This window comes from Oncorhynchus keta, chromosome 4, assembly GCF_023373465.1.
Source record: "Oncorhynchus keta strain PuntledgeMale-10-30-2019 chromosome 4, Oket_V2, whole genome shotgun sequence".
NCBI classification, from domain to species: domain Eukaryota; kingdom Metazoa; phylum Chordata; class Actinopteri; order Salmoniformes; family Salmonidae; genus Oncorhynchus; species Oncorhynchus keta.
This window is the reverse complement of record NC_068424.1, coordinates 36,012,841-36,031,469: the sequence shown is the minus strand read 5'-3', so window position 1 is coordinate 36,031,469 and position 18,629 is coordinate 36,012,841. Positions and strand designations below refer to the sequence as shown.

The window sequence follows — 18,629 nt, the reverse complement described above, 5'->3', positions numbered from 1 at the left end:
GATTTCATTTGATTCGAAACAATACAGTTTATTAGGTTACAGATTAAATACGTTATTATGAACTTCACAGAATGGTGAAAGTGCACGGTGAGGAGCTTGATGCTTCTTTTCTCAGCCAAGGGAGTGGGCTCACTCACAATTTTGCCATAGAACACAGCCATTAATAAAGAATGGTACCAACACATCCTCCGAGAGCAACTTCTCCTAACCGTCCAGGAACAGTTTGGTGACGAACAATGCCTTTTCCAGCATGATGGAGCACCTTGCCATAAGGCAAAATTGATAACTAAGTGGCTCGGGGAACAAACAAAACATCGATATTTTGGGTCCATTGCCAGGAAACTCCCCAGACCTTAATCCCATTGAGAATTTGTGGTCAATCCTCAAGAGTCGGGTGGACAAACAAAAACCCACATATTCTGACAAACTCCAAGCATTGATTATGCAAGAATGGGCGGCCATCAGTTCAGGATGTGGCCCAAGTTAATTGACAGAATGCCAGGGCGAATTGCAGAGGTCTTGAAAAAGAAGGGTCAACACTGTAAATATTGACTCTACATTGTAGAATAATAGTGAAGACATCAAAACTATGAAATAACAGATATGGAATCATGTAGTAACCAAAAAGTGTTAAACAAATCAAAATATGTTTGAGATTTGAGATTCTTCAAAGTAGCCATCCTTAGCCTTGATGACAGCTTTGCTTTGGAATGCTTTGGAATGCTTTCCAAAAGTCTTGAAGTAGTTCCCACATATACTGAGCACTTGTTGGCTGCTTTTCCTTCACTCTGTCCAACTCATCCCAAAACATCTCAAATGGGTTGAGATCGGGTGATTGTGGAGGCCAGGTCATCTGATGCAGCACTCCATCACTCTCCTTCTAGGTCAAATAGCCCTAACACAGCCTGGAAGTATGTTTTGGGTCATTGTCCTGTTGAAAAACAAATGACAGTCCCACTAAGTTCAAGCCAGATGGGATGGTGTATCATTGCAGAATACAGTGGTAGCCATGCTGGTTAAGCGTGCCTTGAATTCTAAAGAAATCACTGACATTGTCACCAGCAAGCACCCCCACACCATCACACCTCCTCCTCCATGGTTTACGGTGGGAACCATACATGCAGAGATCATCCGTTCACCTACTCTGCATCTCACAAAGACACGGCAGTTGGAACCAAAAATCTCAAATCATCAGACCAAAAGACAGATTTCCACCGATTGAATGTCCATTGCTTGCGTTTCTTTGCCCAAGTAAGTCTCTTTTTCTTATTGGTGTCATTTAGTAGTGATTTCTTTGCAGCAATTCGACCATGAAGGCCTGCTTCATGCAGTCACCTCTGAACAGTTGATGTTGAGATGTGTTTGTTATTTGAACTCTGTGAAGCGTTTATTTGGGCTGCAATTTATGAGGTTCTGTTAACTCTAATGAACTTATCCTCTGCAGCAGAGGTAACTCTGGGTCTTCCTTCCCTGTGGCGGTCCTCATGAGAGCCAGTTTCATCATAGCGCCTAATGGTTTTTGCGACTGCACTTGAAGAAACTTTCAAAGTTCTTAAAATGTTCCACATTGACTGACCTTCATACCTTAAAGTAATGATGGACTGTCATTTCTCTTTGCTTCTTTGAGCTGTTTTGCTGCATTATGGACTTGGTCTTTTGCCAGATAGGGCTATCTTCTGTGTACCACCCCTACCTTGTCACAACATAACTGATTGGCTCAAACACATTAAGAATGAAAGAAATTCCCCAAATGAACGTTTAACAAGGCACACCTGTTAATTGAAATGCATTCCAAGTGACTACCTCATGAAGCTGGTTGAGAGAATGGCAAGAGTGTGCAAAGCTGTCATCAAGGCAAAGGGTGGCGACACTGAAGGATCTTTAATGTAAAATATATTTTGATTTGTTTTACACTTTTTTGGTTACTACATGATTCCATATGTGCTATTCCATAGTTCTCATGTCTTCACAATTGTTCTACATTGTAGAAAATAGTAAAAATAAAGAAAAATCATTGAATGAGTGTGTCCAAACTGTATATATATATATATACAGTACCAGGTTTTCCAGACCTGTGGGCGCGCTCCACCTCAACCTTCCTATGATCCATCTGTAGCTTTCGGTGACAATAATTCTCACGTTCTCCTCAGACACTTTACAGGTATCATGTGGAGACTCTGTTATGCTATCCACAGCATTGTCCTTCTCGATAGTCTGTTTTCCCAGTGATCTGTAATAATGATTCACAGACAGTACTGATGTCAACAAGCTTCATTTGTTGTCATCTCACCGCAAGTCTATTTCAGGACATCCACCTATCCCTGGGAGAACGGCAAACTGTTATTACGGTCTTGGACCTCTGGTCAGATCGTCCATTCTTTTGTTGAGTCTAAGAAATTTCTCCAAATACTGTTTGACGTTTTTTTCCTTTTGCTTTTACAAATGCTTGTAGACATATTTTTGTTAATTTTAAAAGATCATGCACCTGTGATAGCAAAACACTGTACTCTCCATTACTCCAACCTTCTTTAACTTTGGGCAGCATGATGGTAGCAATGTAGGCTAATGCTGGTACTCCACACAATTCCAGCCACCACAGCTTGCAGGAATAAAGGAAACAGCAACAAACAGCCACAAGCTCAGGACTATCTGCAGTCCCAGCTACGAGGGCTAACCGCATTACCGGCTGTGTTCAAACTGTCAAGGAATTCTAGGTAGCATCGCCATGCAGCAGCTCTTCAGACTTTAGCGGTTGGCAGTATGCCGGGACAGATAGTAGAGGTCCCAGCAACTGAGGCTAACAGCGTCGCGGGATCCAAATTAAACAGGTAGACTGGTAAACAAACACTTTCTCAGAAACTTTCAAAACAACAAACCTGAGCTCTCTCTCGTTCCTCATTGAGCACTCTGATGACATATTAGTCTGTGAGGAGGCTTGTGCCAATTGAATGTCAGCATGCGTAGTACATCAAGGACACTCCATCTCCAGTTGAGTGGTGTTATGATAGGGTAGGGAACCAATGTGTTGGTCAGTGTTTCCCAGGGGACCCTAATCACATTTTAATAGATGTTGCATTTAGACAAATATTTTAGAATAGGCTATCTGATTCAGAACATGCTGTTGCACAAACAACTTGATGATCTACAACACCTCTGGTAGCAACCTGTATTAGAGTTATCGTTTGCTTCTCTGTAGTTAGTGAATTTAGCTAAATTACATTTAGCTAGCTAGATAGCGATTAGCATTAGCATTATTTCTAGGCACATGTCAGCTTCCTTTGACTAACTAACTCACATTTTGCAGAGAGCAACATTCACAAACTAATAGTATAATAGAGATATATGTGGATTCATATTTAGACGCAACGTGGAAAGCAGCATCGTTTGTGTCTTGGAGGAATATGTTTAGTGCATGAATTGACAGCATTCTGAGAGAATGAACAGCGTGGAGGAACTGTGTGCTACCTGCTTTAGTGAAGGGCCAGGATTTAGTGTGTGTGGCCCGGAAATTGTAAGCAAGTAGCATCGGGAGGCAGTCTGTTTTGTTTGAGCAGTGTAGAGAAGGGTGTTGAGGTGAAATATAGTTCCGCATTGAATCTTTTATTGGATTTTCTTTTAGTCACACTGGGGCTCCCAAAATAAAACTCCAGGTCGCACAGCAAAATATTTTGTTGCAGATGCGACCAAATTGGTCACACTTTAGACCCCTGAGTGCACTACTTTTTACCATAGCCTTAATGGTCTTTGTGAAAAGTACTGCATTAAATAGGGAATAGGGCGCCATTTGGGATGCAACCGTTGGCTGTTGTCTTGGTGTGTGTATTGGCCGGTTGGTTGTTTTTCCTGGAGGAAGAGAAGAGAATCACCGTACACAGAGTCTCATTAGCAGTCGAGCAACATATCGGCCTAAAGAGAGCCTGGGCTGTCACTGGGGAAGAGTTTGTTTGCTTATTTGATTATTTTCCTGCTTTACCAAAGGGCACATTCCTAGTGAAAATGGTTAATGGCCTGTGGTTGAGGAGTATCATCATATCTCATAAAGTATTTACAGACCCTGATAGGCCCCAATGGTTTGCTAGGCCTGGTGGGTATGGTCTCTCCGCGCCTCCCAAGCAAGCAGTTATATTCTATCTATTTTCACTGCCTGGCCCTGTTTACCCCACAGTAATGGGCTGGAAATCGGGGAACATTTAATGAAATAAAGCAAGTGAACAGAGACATAATGTCACGGTCGTCCTCTTCATCTGGAGAGGAGAGGCGAGAAGGATCGGAGGACCAAAATGCAGCGTGATATGTGTTCATGTTGAATTTTTAATTAAAGAAAGAACTGAACACTGAAACACTATACAAAAACAGTAAACAAAATAACAACCGTGAAGCTAATGCGAGCTGCGCTGAAACAAGCCATCAACATAGACGATCACCCACAAACAAACAGTGCAACCCAGGCTACCTAAGTATGATTCTCAATCAGAGACAACTAATGAACCATACTAGGCCGTAACATAGAAATACCCCAAAACATAGAAAAACAAACATAGACTGCCCACCCAACTCACGCCCTGACCATACTAAATAAATACAAAACAAAGGAAATAAAGGTCAGAACGTGACACATAATGCATCAGGCTAGGCTGGTTCCTACTCGGCATTCCCAAGTCAATCTAGCTGTGTGTCAGTCAGCGCCTTCCTGAAACGTGTTCCAAATGGCACATTATTCCCTACATAATACACAGCACTACTTTTGATCAGTGCCCTATGGACCCTGGTCAAAAGTAGCGCACCTCAAAGGTACTAGGGTGCCATTTGAGAGTCACATATAAGCTATGTGGGAATCTGTGGGGAGCAGCCCAGTCTTGGAGGCTCCCATGGTGGTGGTGGTGGTGGAGAAAGTGGGGCCTAGCTCTGCTCTCAGCATCTTTTCATGCTCCCCCATCCCCCACTGGGCGATGGAGTTTGTAATATGGCACAGACAGAAACACTTTTTGTACCTGTACCATGGCAAGTATTAACTTAAGGGGGCTGGATAATTTTGCACTACCAATTTTTCAGTTTTTGATTTGTTAAAAAAGTTTGAAATATCCAATAAATGTCGTTCCACTTCATGATTGTGTCCCACTTGTTGTTGATTCTTCACAAAAAAATACAGTTTTATATCTTTATGTTTGAAGCCTGAAATGTGGCAAAAGTTCGCAAAGTTCAAGGGGGCCGAATACTTTCGCAAGGCTCTGTATATGTCTATGGTGGCCTGATATGGTTCCCAATCAGAGGCAGCTGTTTATCGTCGTCTCTGATTGGGGATTATATTTAGGTGGCCATTTTCCCTTTTGTGTTTGTGGGTTCTTGGTCTATGTGTGGTTGCCTGTCTGCACTATTCATATTAGCGGCACAGTTCGTTTTGTTATATTGTTCAGTGTTTCGTTCTAAATTAATAAAGATGAATGTATGTATACCACGCTGCACCTTGTTCTCCTTGGTAAGATGGACGTGACAGTAGGTGTGTCCATCCCGACCCAGTCCATTGTTTGGTTGCACCTGTTTATCTGCCTTTTACAGAGCTCGTAAGGTCTCCCAGTCTGCCATGTACGGAGATTAAGTGACCAGTATCCAGACATGAGATGCGTTGACTTGTCGGGTGAGTGTAGCAAGCTACCTGGTTTAAATATCAACAGTACACTCTAAAAACATGCTGGGTTAAAAACACCCCAGAATTGGGTAAATAGAGGACAGAACACACGTTGGGCTATTTCTGACCCAGCCAGTTGGCGTTGCTTTCAGATAGTTATTTTTGGACACCAATGAGAGTAAATGTCATTCTGTTTTTTTTATTATAAGAAAAAATATTTCACCTTTATTTAACTAGGTAGGCCAGTTGAGAACAAGTTCTCATTTACAACTGCGACCTGGCCAAGATAAAGCAAAGCAGTGCGACACAACACAGAGTTACACTTGGGATAAACAATCGTACAGTCAATAACACAATAGAACACCTATATACAGTGTGTGCAAATGTAGTACGATTTTAGAGAGGTAAGGCAATAAATAGGCCATAGTGGCAAAATAATTGCAATTTAGTAATTAAACACTGGGGGGGAACTATATGGGGGTGTGGTAGTTGGGTGGGCTATTTACAGATGGGCTGTGTACAGGTGCAATGATCGGTAAGCTGCTCTGACAGCTGATGCTTAAAGTTAGTGAGGGAGAAATAAGTCTCCAACTTCAATGATTTTTGCAATTCGTTCCAGTCATTGGCAACAGAGAACTGGAAAGAAAGGCGGCCAAAGGAGGAGTTGGCTTTGGGGATGACCAGTGAAATATACATGCTGGAGCACATGCTACGGGTGGGTCCTACTACGACGACCAGTGACCTGAGATAAGGCAGTGCTTTACTGATCACCAGAGGAATAGATGAGTAGGATCCGGGTACGGTTAAAGGCTATAAGAACCGGTCGGGGACAAAGAATAAGAGGAGCAGATTTCTGGGCATGGTAAAATAGATTCAGAGCATAATTTACTGACTATGGTAGGTTGTGAGTTTAGTGGAGGTAAACCTAGGCGTTGAGTGACGATGAGAGGTTTTGTTCTCTGGAAGCACTAGTTAAGCCTGGTGAGGTCTCCGCATGTGTGTGGGGTGGGTTAAAAGAGCTATCTGAGGCATTTTGAGCGGTACTGAGGGCTCTACAGTGAAATAAAACAATAAGAACTAGCGAAGACTGCAGTAGACAAGGCGATGAATGGGCAGAGAGGGTCAATTAGGTATACACAGGACCTTAGTTCGAGGCTGGCGCCGACAGGTAAACAAAATGATGCTCCCTGGACTGTTATTGAAACAGTCCAGGGAGCATCAGCTGTGTAGCCGAGTGATCATAGGGTCAAAAGAGTAGCAATAGGTGAGTCAGGATGCCATTCGGTAGTCACTACTACACTAGGCGAGCAGGGGACACAGCGTTCAGAAAATCTAGCGGGCCGGGGCTAAGTAGATGGTTCTTCGGCTGCATCGTATCAGAATAGCCTGTTAAGACCACATTGGGCGATCACGTCGGTAGTCCAGTCGTGATGGATCAGCGGGGCTCCGTGTCGACAATAAATGGTCCAGGCTGGCAGGTGACCGAGAAAAATTTGAAGACCGCTACCCGTGGCTAACAAAGATTAGTAGCTAGTTAGCTGGCTAGAGCCTGATGGAAGTTCCAGATATAAGGAATAGAAATAGCAGTTCTGTACCACATTGGGCGAGGAGGGTTGCAGGAAAGTATGTTTAGTTGGTAGATAGAAAGTGAGATTAAGATGTATATGAAAAAGACCGGCTATTTACACGGGATAAGACAAACACACACATCCTACTGCTACGCCATCTAGGAGAGCAAAAATGTTCTCTTGTATTGTTAACAAGTGTTAAGGTAGATCACTGACACTTTTGTATTTAAAGAGATTCTCCGTTAGTTTGTATAGTTCTGTAGCGCTCACAAGCCAAAAGTGGTACACGAAAATTGCGTACTACATCATATACAGTGGTTCCTCCTATAAAAGCTGCATGCTGTTGCAGCATTCTGTGGCATGTCATTTAATTCTCAGCCATTTATTCTGTTACTGCAAGTTATTGCTAGTTTGACCACCAGAGGGCATCTTTGAGAAGCATTTGATCGTATTCCGTATTGTAATAACATAGTATATGGGATCGATTTTAAGAAATTTGGCTTAATTCATTTGATTAATATTATGGTGTTTCCATTCAGAGAAAGGGTCCGACTGTCAATTCAAAACGTTTCGTTCTCGTAGAGCACACTGGACGTTCGGGCCGAGGAGTAGGGTTGATTTAAGCTCTCTGGGCTTACAACGGCAGTCAAGCACCCAAGCTAACGTTGGTTAGCTACTTCCAGACACAAAAGACACCACTCTGACCATTTTACTTGCCCAAGCAGAGCTGGTAAGTCCGTTTTCATGTTAACCAGAGTGTTGGTGACTGTAAATGTGCTGCTAAATGTGCTGCTGGAAACAATTGAATTGTGCTTTTTATCTGACGTTTGCTGACACCGGCCATTTTAGTGCATTTTTCACCCTGCCAGCTCCTATTAGTTCTATTGAGCACTGTGGCACCAACTCACCTTCCGAACATTCTATTCCCAGCTCATTGTTCAACATCACAATGCCTGCTCACGTTGTTTTTTTAGTTAAAATGTAAACAACAAAAATAATATTAGAACTCTGCGGTCTTCCCATTGTTTCCTATGGGGGAAATATACGCATGTCTGTCTATTTTGCCAAATATCTCACAATGTGTATATTTAGATTTTTTAAAAATCAGTTGTAACCGATAGCTAGTTAGCGGGGTGCGCGCTAATAGCGTTTCAATCGGTGATGTCACTCTCTCTGAGACCTTGAAGTAATTGTCCGCCTTGCTCTGCAAGGGCTGCTGCTTTTGTGGAGCGACGGGAAACAATGCTTCGAGGGGGACTGTTATCTATGTGTGCAGAGGGTCCCTGGTTCAAGCCTAGTTAGGGGCGAGGAGAGGGACGGAGGCAAAACTGTTACACAGGCACCATTTTAAACAGAAGAATCTCCTCTTTGTAATTATGTAAGTCTGGGCAGCGAGCTTTTTTTTTTCTTTTTTTCCCCCCTACTTTTTCATTACGCAGACATAACCACTTTCTACGCAAGTTGTTTTTGTCCAACAAACAGATTGTAGTGGTGAAATAAAAGAGATACATTTTTTATGGAATTCTAAGCATCACTCCAGTCAAAACAGGCTCTGCGAACGTTCAATTCCATTCATGGGCTCGCGCTAGTGTTCCAGTCTTTCAGCCTTGGGTGACTTTTGACGAGTTATATTGTCCAGGCTATAGACAGCCAGGGCGAATTTATGAAAGCACCCAAATGTCCATTGAGAAAGTACAACGACTATACCATTTAGCTAAGCTAAGAATGACGAGAATAATCAAGTCAATAAACGTTGGGTAGTTAGATAGCCTATAGGTAATATACTGGCAAGTTTGATGTATAACTACTAACGTTAGGTAGCTAGCTAACATACCGGTACATACTGCTATCATATGCTATGTGGTTCGTAAGGACAGCGTAGCTAACAAATTGTCAGCCAACATAACGTGTAAGGTAACTTATTTGAAAAGTCATTACCTTATTACATTGAGTAGTAAGCTACCCCTTAGTTGTTAGGGCAAATCTGTTCTGTGATAGGAGGGGGGTCACACTTAGCTCAGCTATTAGTGTATTAAGAAAAGGTTGAATAGTCTATTGTTCAGCTATTAGCACCCCTCCCCAACTTGCAACAAATTGCTGTTCCCATCTCATTCCTTTCCCTCTTCCACGCATCATCATTCTGCTCCTGAGTGGCTCGCTTGTGGAAGTGCTGGCAGGATATGGCAGCATCTTCGGTTGTGCGTTAAGAATTCTGCATACAGTAGCGCGTTTGTATGAAGGTGTGGTTATTCACAGATATTTTTATATGCTATGGAGGTACATTTGTCTTTTTGTCGAGAGCAAAACCTTTTTTTAATTTTCAATCATAAATAATTTTTCTGAAAGCAACTTTTTTCCAACACAAAGGAAGTCAAAGCGGACACCTACGAAGATGACATCTCAGGTAAGCAGCACTGGGCTGTATATCCTAAAAATCTGCTGCTTTAGATTGAACGGTCATATCTCAGTTATTGTTTTCATATCTATAAAAAATATGCTATTTTCTTTACTTTCAGAGAGCGAGCTGACCAAGGGGTCGAAAATGTAGATATTGACAGGTGTTCACTGTCTGAGGAACAGGCCGTGGAAGCTTTATTGCTGGCAAAAGTGTCCATTACCAGAGGTAATTAAACTGTTATGTTTTCTTTTTCTCCGTCTCTGCCTGTCTTGTGGTACATGGAACCTGTCTCACATGCATTAATAAAAAAAAACTTACGATGTCAGCTGCTAATTTTCAGATTTACACGCCATTTTCACTGAACTATAATTTTCCCTGGGGGTTAGCCTTTCAATAACCAAGTGGTGAGACACATAGCCCTCTATATGTACATGTTTCCGCACACTCCGATTTGTCTGCATCACATACTGTATCTTCTATTGACATTATCTTCTTTGTTTGTCCTCATGTGTCTGTTTTTCAGCATAAAGTACTCTGTAGCCAATTAGTGTGGACACCAGGTGAAACCACACACACACACAATAACAGTCTCTCTTATTCACTTCCTCCCCTCTCCCCTTTTCCCTAAATCCTCTAGGTTATATCAGCTGTTTTGGTGAACCCCTCCTGCATCTGAACTGGCTGACACAGAGGGCACAGCATGATCATAGGTTAGATGTCACTTGGTCAGGTCAACAGGAAGTATTATTATAGAGATGTTTTACATTGAAATACAGACATCGATGTAGTAGTCCCGGAGTTAATGATCCAAGGTCAGTTTTGCATTTCACCTCCTGATTTAAGATGGGGGAAAAAACAAGGCTTAATCATGCTCTCTCTCTATCTATTTGTCACTCGTCTGCAGGTATGTGTAATGTGAGAGGAAGCCAGTCCTATCATCGCCACCTCACCCACTCTTAAGATAACCTTCGGGCCAACTGGGGGCTCAAGGCTGGTTGTGATGAACTTAGAGAATATTAGGGTAGCACTGTAATTCATGAATCATATGCTGTCTACTCGCTGTTCTTACCTCTTTCCCATTCTGTCTTCTACACCTCTCTCCACCTCGTTTTTCTTCCTCGTTTTATAATGCATTGAAGTACAGATTCAACTTGTATTTATAATATTACAATTATCATAATTATAATGCATTTATGTATTTGTAACACCTGGATAATGAACTTCTTTCAATAAAGCGTTTCACATTCTTCACTGGTTGAAATTAAGTACCTCATTGAAATAATATCCTGTGTCCTCAGATTAATGCAGATGAAGGGAGTTAGATATGCATCGTTTTTTTTTGTATATGTGAATTACAAATCAATCATGTTTCTAGTCTATTGCATAGTTACAATGTGTAATCATTGATGTCCCAGGAGCATGAGTGGTAAACATTGTTGACGTGTATAGTTGTAATACATACATGCAGACACAGAATCATTCAAATAATGGAGTTTGATATGACTGAAAAATAATGTCTCAGAGAATAATATAATAATATAATATATATGCCATTTAGCAGACGCTTTTATCCAAAGCGACTTACAGTCATGTGTGCATACATTCTACGTATGGGTGGTCCCGTGAATCGAACCCACTACCCTGGCGTTACAAGCGCCATGCTCTACCAACTGTGCTACAGAAGGACCGCACCTTTATTTGCCAGGGAAGAGTACATGATCAGTGAATATATTCAATGTACAGGCTACAATGTTGGAATCTCATGCATGGTAATAACTACAGAACATGTGTATATAGGACTTGCATCCTTGGCGTAATAAAGTTATTATATTCTACTCTATCCATAGGCTTCATTAATGCCATTCAGACTTGAAGTTGATACAACTATGATAGCTGAGGTTCTAAACTAATATTCATACCAAATGTTTTAGGGTCCATGCACAGATCGGCTATATACTGTAGCTAGCTACACATCCATATGCATAGTTATTTTTATCCTCCACTACACAATCAACAAGTAAATAGTTAGCTAGCTATGTTACTGGAGCTGCATCAATTTGCAGTAAATGCTTTAGCTAGCTAGATTCTTTACATCCACTGTTTCACAAGACGACAGCCTGGTTTGCTGCTTTTCTCAGGAGTCCCTAAAACATTAAACCACACAAATTACAAATTCATTGTCCTAACACTAGCTAGCTGTCTAATGATAGCTAGTCAACTTGCTAAATAGAGATTTTCGTAAATTAACTTTATGACAAAAGAATATGCACAAATGTTTGTCTTTACATTAACTAACATATTCCTCTCAATGTTTTGCTTGACTCGTTATGACGTTATAACAACTTACATCTAGTTCCACCATAATGTTTTGTCAGCCATCTTTGTTGAAGCATGCCACAAGGCAAGGGTGGCTCGTGCCAAAGTTCTTCATTGGAACCACTCGATATGATTGGTCACAAAAAACATTGGGACCCAAATGCATAATGAGTGCTCTATCTCCCCCTTGTGGTAATCTAGAGCAATGAAGCCATGACACTGGGTACCTCTAAGTCCCGCGGTGCAAGTTCGCATCTTCTAAAGGAGGAACCCCTGTACGTGCAGATATGTGCGCCACGTCATTGTTCTCTCATGCTCTGCTGTGGGTGCATGATGTCGCTTTCAAACTAGGGATTTCGTCGCTAACTGAGGTACTACAGTAATTCTACTCATAGATTATGCATGCGTAACAGTATAACTTTAGCCCGTCCCCTCGCCGGGCTCAAACCAGGGACCCTCTGCACACATCAACTACTGACACCCACGAAGCATCGTTATCCATTGCACCACAAAAGCCACGGCCTTTGCAGAGCAAGGGGAACCACTACTACAAGTCTCAGAGCGAGTGATGTCACCGATTGAAACGATATTTTTGCGCGCACCACCGCTAACTAGCTAGTCATTTCACATCGGTTACACATGTATGAACTACACGTTGACACATCCAGCCCAAATTGGAATGTTTATAAAAATACTTAGTAGTTGTCAGTATTCTGGAGCATGTCTTAAATGAGGCTTACACAAGTTGAGTTCCTCAAGTGCCTATGTGTATCCCAATGATGAAATAGTTACCACTTTGTTATGTTATTTAAATAATCATGTTATTAATTTTATAAGTCCATATTTGCCCAAGTCCACTGCATATGGGATAGTGTGCCATTTGGGACACACTCAGACTATTTGGCGGTAGACTGTAGGGCTAAAAGGGTAACTGGCTGGTTGACCTAAGGGCCTCGTCTAAAACCATACATATTGTATACTCTATAGCTCTGTGATACTCAAATGGCAGCTAAATATGTCTGGACCACCATGCCATTTCTGTGCTAATGATATACATTCATTTAAAATAAAAACATATACAATATTCATGCTCCTAATATGAAGAATTAAGGTAAAAACGTATGTGATATCATTATTTTTAGGAATGTAGGATTTATGGATCTTGCGGAGTTGGTTAATGTTGCCTTTCAAAACTACTGTCTCATGACCTCTTTATTGTGTGTAATAAAATGGAATAATTCTTAATCTAATAGAGTATGGGTGACCTACAGAACAGAAACTCGCTCCACAAAATACCAAAGCTCTCCTGTAGCACTAGTACTGGAGCATCTTCCTTGTGTGCTTCCCAAATTACACACTAAAGAAGTTCACTAAATAGGTAATAGGGTGCCATTTAGGACATATTCCTCCTTTGCTTTATTTCATTATGATTTGATATCATGGCGGACGGAGGAGAAAGGGCTCTGCATCAATGTGTGGCGGTATCCTGGTGGCCATGATCAATGCTTTCTTCCCCCTGGTGAGTCTTTTATTGAATTTTCAAGATAAATGTATCAGGAGCCATTGTGGATCCACGTCTGGCTGACAGATTGATTTTCGGGAGAGGTTTTTCTCCTAATTTGAGTAGCTGGGACCCGGGTGGGCGGCTGTAAATTCACTTCTACCATAGAAAGGGGTAGGGTGGGTGACTAGAAGAGGAGGGAGACGGAGGGATCACAAACCTTAGTGTAGTAAGCAGGAGAGGAGAGCAGGGGTTCGATACACTGAGCTGGCTGTGTAATATCCTTCAGGGGAATGAAGGAATGATGCCGAACCCCTCAAAACCAAAAGAGCAGACCCCGAGCGCTCACTCTGTCCATACAAACAAAATTGGACGGAATATGTCACACTGTCTGTCTATCGGTGGCAGGTAGCCTAGCGGTTAAGAGTGTTGTGCCCGTAATCAAAAGGTTGCTGGTTTGAATCCCCAAGCGGACTATGTGAAAAATCTGTTGATGTGACCTTAAGCAAGGCACTTAACTCTAATTGCTCCTTTAAGTTGCTCTGGATATGTGTCTGCTAAATTACTTAAATGTATCTCATTGGGAGAGGATCAAGAAGAGTTGCACAACTGAATGCATTCAACTGAAATGTGCCTTCTACCTTTTAATCCAACTCCTCTGAATCAGAGAGGTGTGGGGGCTGCCTTAATCAACGTACACAAAGTTGTTGTTGGGGGTTAACTGCCTTGCTCAAGGGCAAAAACACCGACTTTTCACCTTGCCAGCTCAGGGATCTGACCAACCAACCTTCTGGTTACTGGCCCAACACGCTTAACCACTCAGCTACCTGCCACACCAGAGGGGAGGTACATGGTCAGCACAACATAACCACAAATATAGACAGTCAGTAGCTAGCTTCTCCCAACTTTTGTTAGATAGGTGGAAAACACAACGATCATATCTTTCAGTATTTACAACAAACACAGAAATGTTAAAGATACTAAACTTAAAAGGCAGCCATTTTGCTTCCACAGCTTTGTTTTCACACAGGACACAATGAATTAGTTATATAAAGCCTTCCAGCACCTGAAATAAAAAGCCATTCATATTTTAGAGAGAGGGGGAGTTAGGAGTAGGGTGCATACTGTCTTCGTCCCAAATGGTGCCCTATTTCTTATGGAGTGCATTACTTTCGACCAGGGCCCACAGACCCATAAGGCTCTGGTCAAAAGTAGTGCACTGCATAGGGAATAGGGTGCAATTTGGGACCCATTCATACTGTTGCAGTGCTCATCCACCTGATTGAATTTACTGACTGCACAATCTAACATACTCCATCTGTCCAACACCAGAAGCTAGCAAGTCACACACCACATTATGTGACCAGATTCAGGATCGTAGGCTTTTGATGCTATTTCCTACTTCAAAGTAGGGCTTTTTGAAAAAAAATATTGTGTTCTTTAACATGAGAACTTTCATATGCCTTAATTACAAGCTGGTCTGGGGCCCGTAAATATGAATAAATGAGCTATGTAGGAAGAAAGGAAGGGTCCATGATTGGCTGAGATAATTGAGGCGCATAATAGAGACTACACTCTAAAAATAAGAGGTTCCTGGAGTATCCTTTAGGGGTTCTTCAAATTGAAACTGTAGAAGAACCCCTATAAATTCCTAGTCCAACGCTCTAGCCTTGTGGTTAGAGTGTTGGACTAAAAACCGGAAGGTTGAGTTCAAACCCCCGAGCTGACAAGGTACAAATCTGTCGTTCTGACCCTGAACAGACAATTAACCCACTGTTCCCAGGCCGTCATTGAAAATAAGAATATGTTCTTAACTGACTTGCCTGGTTAAATAAAGGTAAAATAAAATTAAGTTTTTCAAAGAACCCCTTTTAAAGGATCCTCAAAGAACCTTTGAAGAACGTTTTGGGGTTAATTTTTTAACTACCCCCCTCCCCTATTATTTTTTTTATTATCAATAATAACAAGGCTAACAATAACATAATATTGTAAATGTCAGTGTTTATGATTTTCAGTGTCAAAGCAAGGGAAAAAAATCTAAATATGAGGTAAACTCCCAGCAGAGCCCCAAGTCCAACTGGTATATCCTCTGGTATGTTAATGTTGATGTTCTCCAAATCCATAGCAATGATTTTGCAGTGCACGGGGATCGAACAGGTTTCCTGTTATATTCATCAGAGGTGTAGGGAGGGTCTGTGAATCCAATAAATAGTAATTATACAGATGTTTAACAAACATGCACACAACAGTATTCATACCTTGTTTTTTTTTGTAAATGTGAATGGGGGGGAAAAGTTTTTTTATAATGGTGTTCATACACATACCTTGTCCATAATGTAGAAGCCTATGGGGTTTTCATTGAAGAGGTACATGTGATCTGCATAACAAACCAATACCAATTGGCAATCCTTTGTATGCCTCCTCATCTGTATAGGTGTAGAGACGGACACAAAAATGAGCATATCAGTCATCTGCACCCAATACAGCTAGCCTTCAACATATTCTTATAGCTGTAAGGGATCTCGTCCTCTTCTGAGGAGGAGGAGAAGCGAGAAGGATCGGAGGACCAAAATGCAGTGTGTTAAGTGTCCATATTGTTTATTTTAAAACATAAACTGAACACTATGAAATACAAATACACTCGCATTAACGGGACTCTCAGACCCTCAGAAAACAGATTCTCTGGTGTAATGAAACCAATATTTAATTATTTGGCCTGAATGCCAAGCATCATGTCTGGAGGAAACCTGGCAACTTTACTACGGTGAAGAATGGTGTTGGCAGCATCATGCTGTAGGAATGTTTTTCAGCATCAGGGACTGGGAGACTAGTCAGGATCAAGGGAAAGATGAACGGAGCAAAGTACAGAGAGCAAAGTACAGAGAGATGCTTGATGATAACCTGCTCCAGAGCACTCAGGACCTCAGACTGGGGCAAAGGTTCACTTTCCAACAGACACATCGACCCTAAGCACACAGCCAAGACATCACAGGAGTGACTTCGGGACAAGTCTCTGAATGTCCTTGAGTGGCCCAGCCAGACTTAAAGCCGATCGAACATCTCTGGAGAGACCAGAAAATAGCTGTACAGTAACAACCCCGTCTAACCTGACAGAGCTTGAGAGGATCTGCAAAGAAGAATGGAATAAACTCCCCAAATACATATGTGCCAAGCTTGTAGCGTCATACCCAAGAACACTTGAGGCTGCAATCGCTGCCAAAGGTTCTTCAACAAAGTACTGAGTAAAGGCTCTGCATGCTTATGTAAATGTGATATGTCAGTAGATTCAGTAGAAAAATGGAATCCGTTTTAGAATAAGGCTGTAATGTAACAAAATGTGGAAAAAGTCAGGGGGTCTGATTACTTTCTGAATGCACTAAAATATAAATAATAAAGGAGGGGGGAACAGCAGGAGGAAAGAGAGGTAGGACAAGTGTTGTGTCCCAAGTAGTACACTATTGGCTATACCCTTGACCAGATATCTATGGGCCCTGGAAGTGCACTGTATAGGGAATACAGTGCAATTCAGGACGCAGACAAGATTTTGATGAGTTCCCAGACATGAATATGTTGAGGAGATTTTGTGGCTGAATTAAAATGTCAGAGCAAGCTAAGCTGTTGTTCATGCAGACAGAAACAGGCCACATCAGGAGAGCGAGCAAATAGTGGACTAGAGAGGAGATTGATAGGAGAGGAAATGATTGAAGAAAAGAAGAAGTGAAAATATCATGTCATATTTCTACAGCATTTTAGAGAAATCTGATCTCCTCAGAGTTAGTAAGAACAGACATAGGACACACTGGTCACACTCAACCTGATTACATTTCTATGAAACTATAATTATTTCTACAAATGGCATAGGAATTTGGGGACAACACAAATGTCTTAAATCAAACATCTAAAGAGTCATTTTAGAAAAAATATGTAAATGGTCAGGGTATCTTTATGTCACAGTTAGATTATTTGTCTTCAGATCATTTGCAATCAGTCGCGAGCACAGAGTGGCATAGACTATTGAAGTTCCTTTGTCCCAAGAGGAGTCCAATAATTGAAATGTGCACATTCACTGCAAATCCTTCGTATTGAGATTGAGTGCCATTGTGAACTGACTCCGCCCCCTTTGTTTCTCATTACTCTTACAGCTCCACTCAGACGGGGACCGGGGTGACGGTAGCATACGATACGTCCTGACCGGTGATGGAGCCGGTAGTCTGTTCATCATCGATGAGAACTCTGGGGATATCCATGCCACTAAGAGATTGGACCGGGAGGAGAAGGCCTACTACACGCTCCGGGCCAAGGCTGTCAACAGAATCACTAACACCTCTCTAGAGGGAGAGTCAGAGTTTATCATCAAGATTCATGACATTAACGACAATGAGCCCAAGTTTACCAAGAACCCTTACTTCACAGAGGTACCCGAGATGTCCCCACTGGGTGCGTATGAACACCCACACCCTGACCCTTAATTCACACACATACCAGATATGTAACCTCTTGGTACGTATGACAGAAATAGGCTACAGAGAACAGCCCTACATCCCATCTCACTCACTCCTTACCACAGACACCTACCAGGGCAGAAGTGGTTGAAATGTTTCTGCTTGTCAAGTCATAACCATGTCATCCAGTTTTGCCCTGTGTGTAACTGTAACTCATAGCCTGACCGACCATTGTTAAACAGTTCCACAGTTAAGCTGATAGCCTGGACATCATTATAAAAGAGGGGGATCTCATGCAGTCAGTGGTAATACTATATGCCATACTTGTATCTGCAATGGATTGCAGGATTAGAAGGCTTATGTGTGAGACAGGCTAAAGTTGTTACAAACAAATTCCTATCCTGTTGGATCAATGAGGGCTTTATCAATCATAATAATGAGAGGAAAGATTGTCCACATCCCAAATAGCACCCTATTCCCTATGCAGTGCACTACATTTGAGCAGGGCTCATAGGGAATAGGTTGCCATTTGGGGTGAATAAATTGAGTCGTTAAATGCGAATGATTACAGGCCATTAACTGTTTTATTACAGCCAAACAAACTAAGTGAAGCGGCCCAATGATGCTGATTATATTATATACTTGAGCTAATCTTATGAATACTCTGTCCAGTTATCAATTGCAACACATTAAAAACTCAGTTTTTGACTGGCGTATGTCAATAATGTAGTTGGAATTCAAGACGATTAATCATGCAGTTCAGATATTAGGTAGTCTT

General features: G+C 41.7%; 1 protein-coding gene across 1 annotated transcript in view; it reads left to right on the top strand.

Moving 5' to 3' along the window:
• Positions 1-18,629, top strand: part of LOC118374521 (cadherin-6-like) — a 90,659-nt gene that overhangs the window by 51,942 nt on the left and 20,088 nt on the right. The window contains exon 3 of the mRNA XM_052506612.1: positions 17,552-17,846. Within this exon, the coding sequence (XP_052362572.1) occupies positions 17,552-17,846 (295 nt within the window). The remainder of the gene's footprint in view (positions 1-17,551; positions 17,847-18,629) is intronic.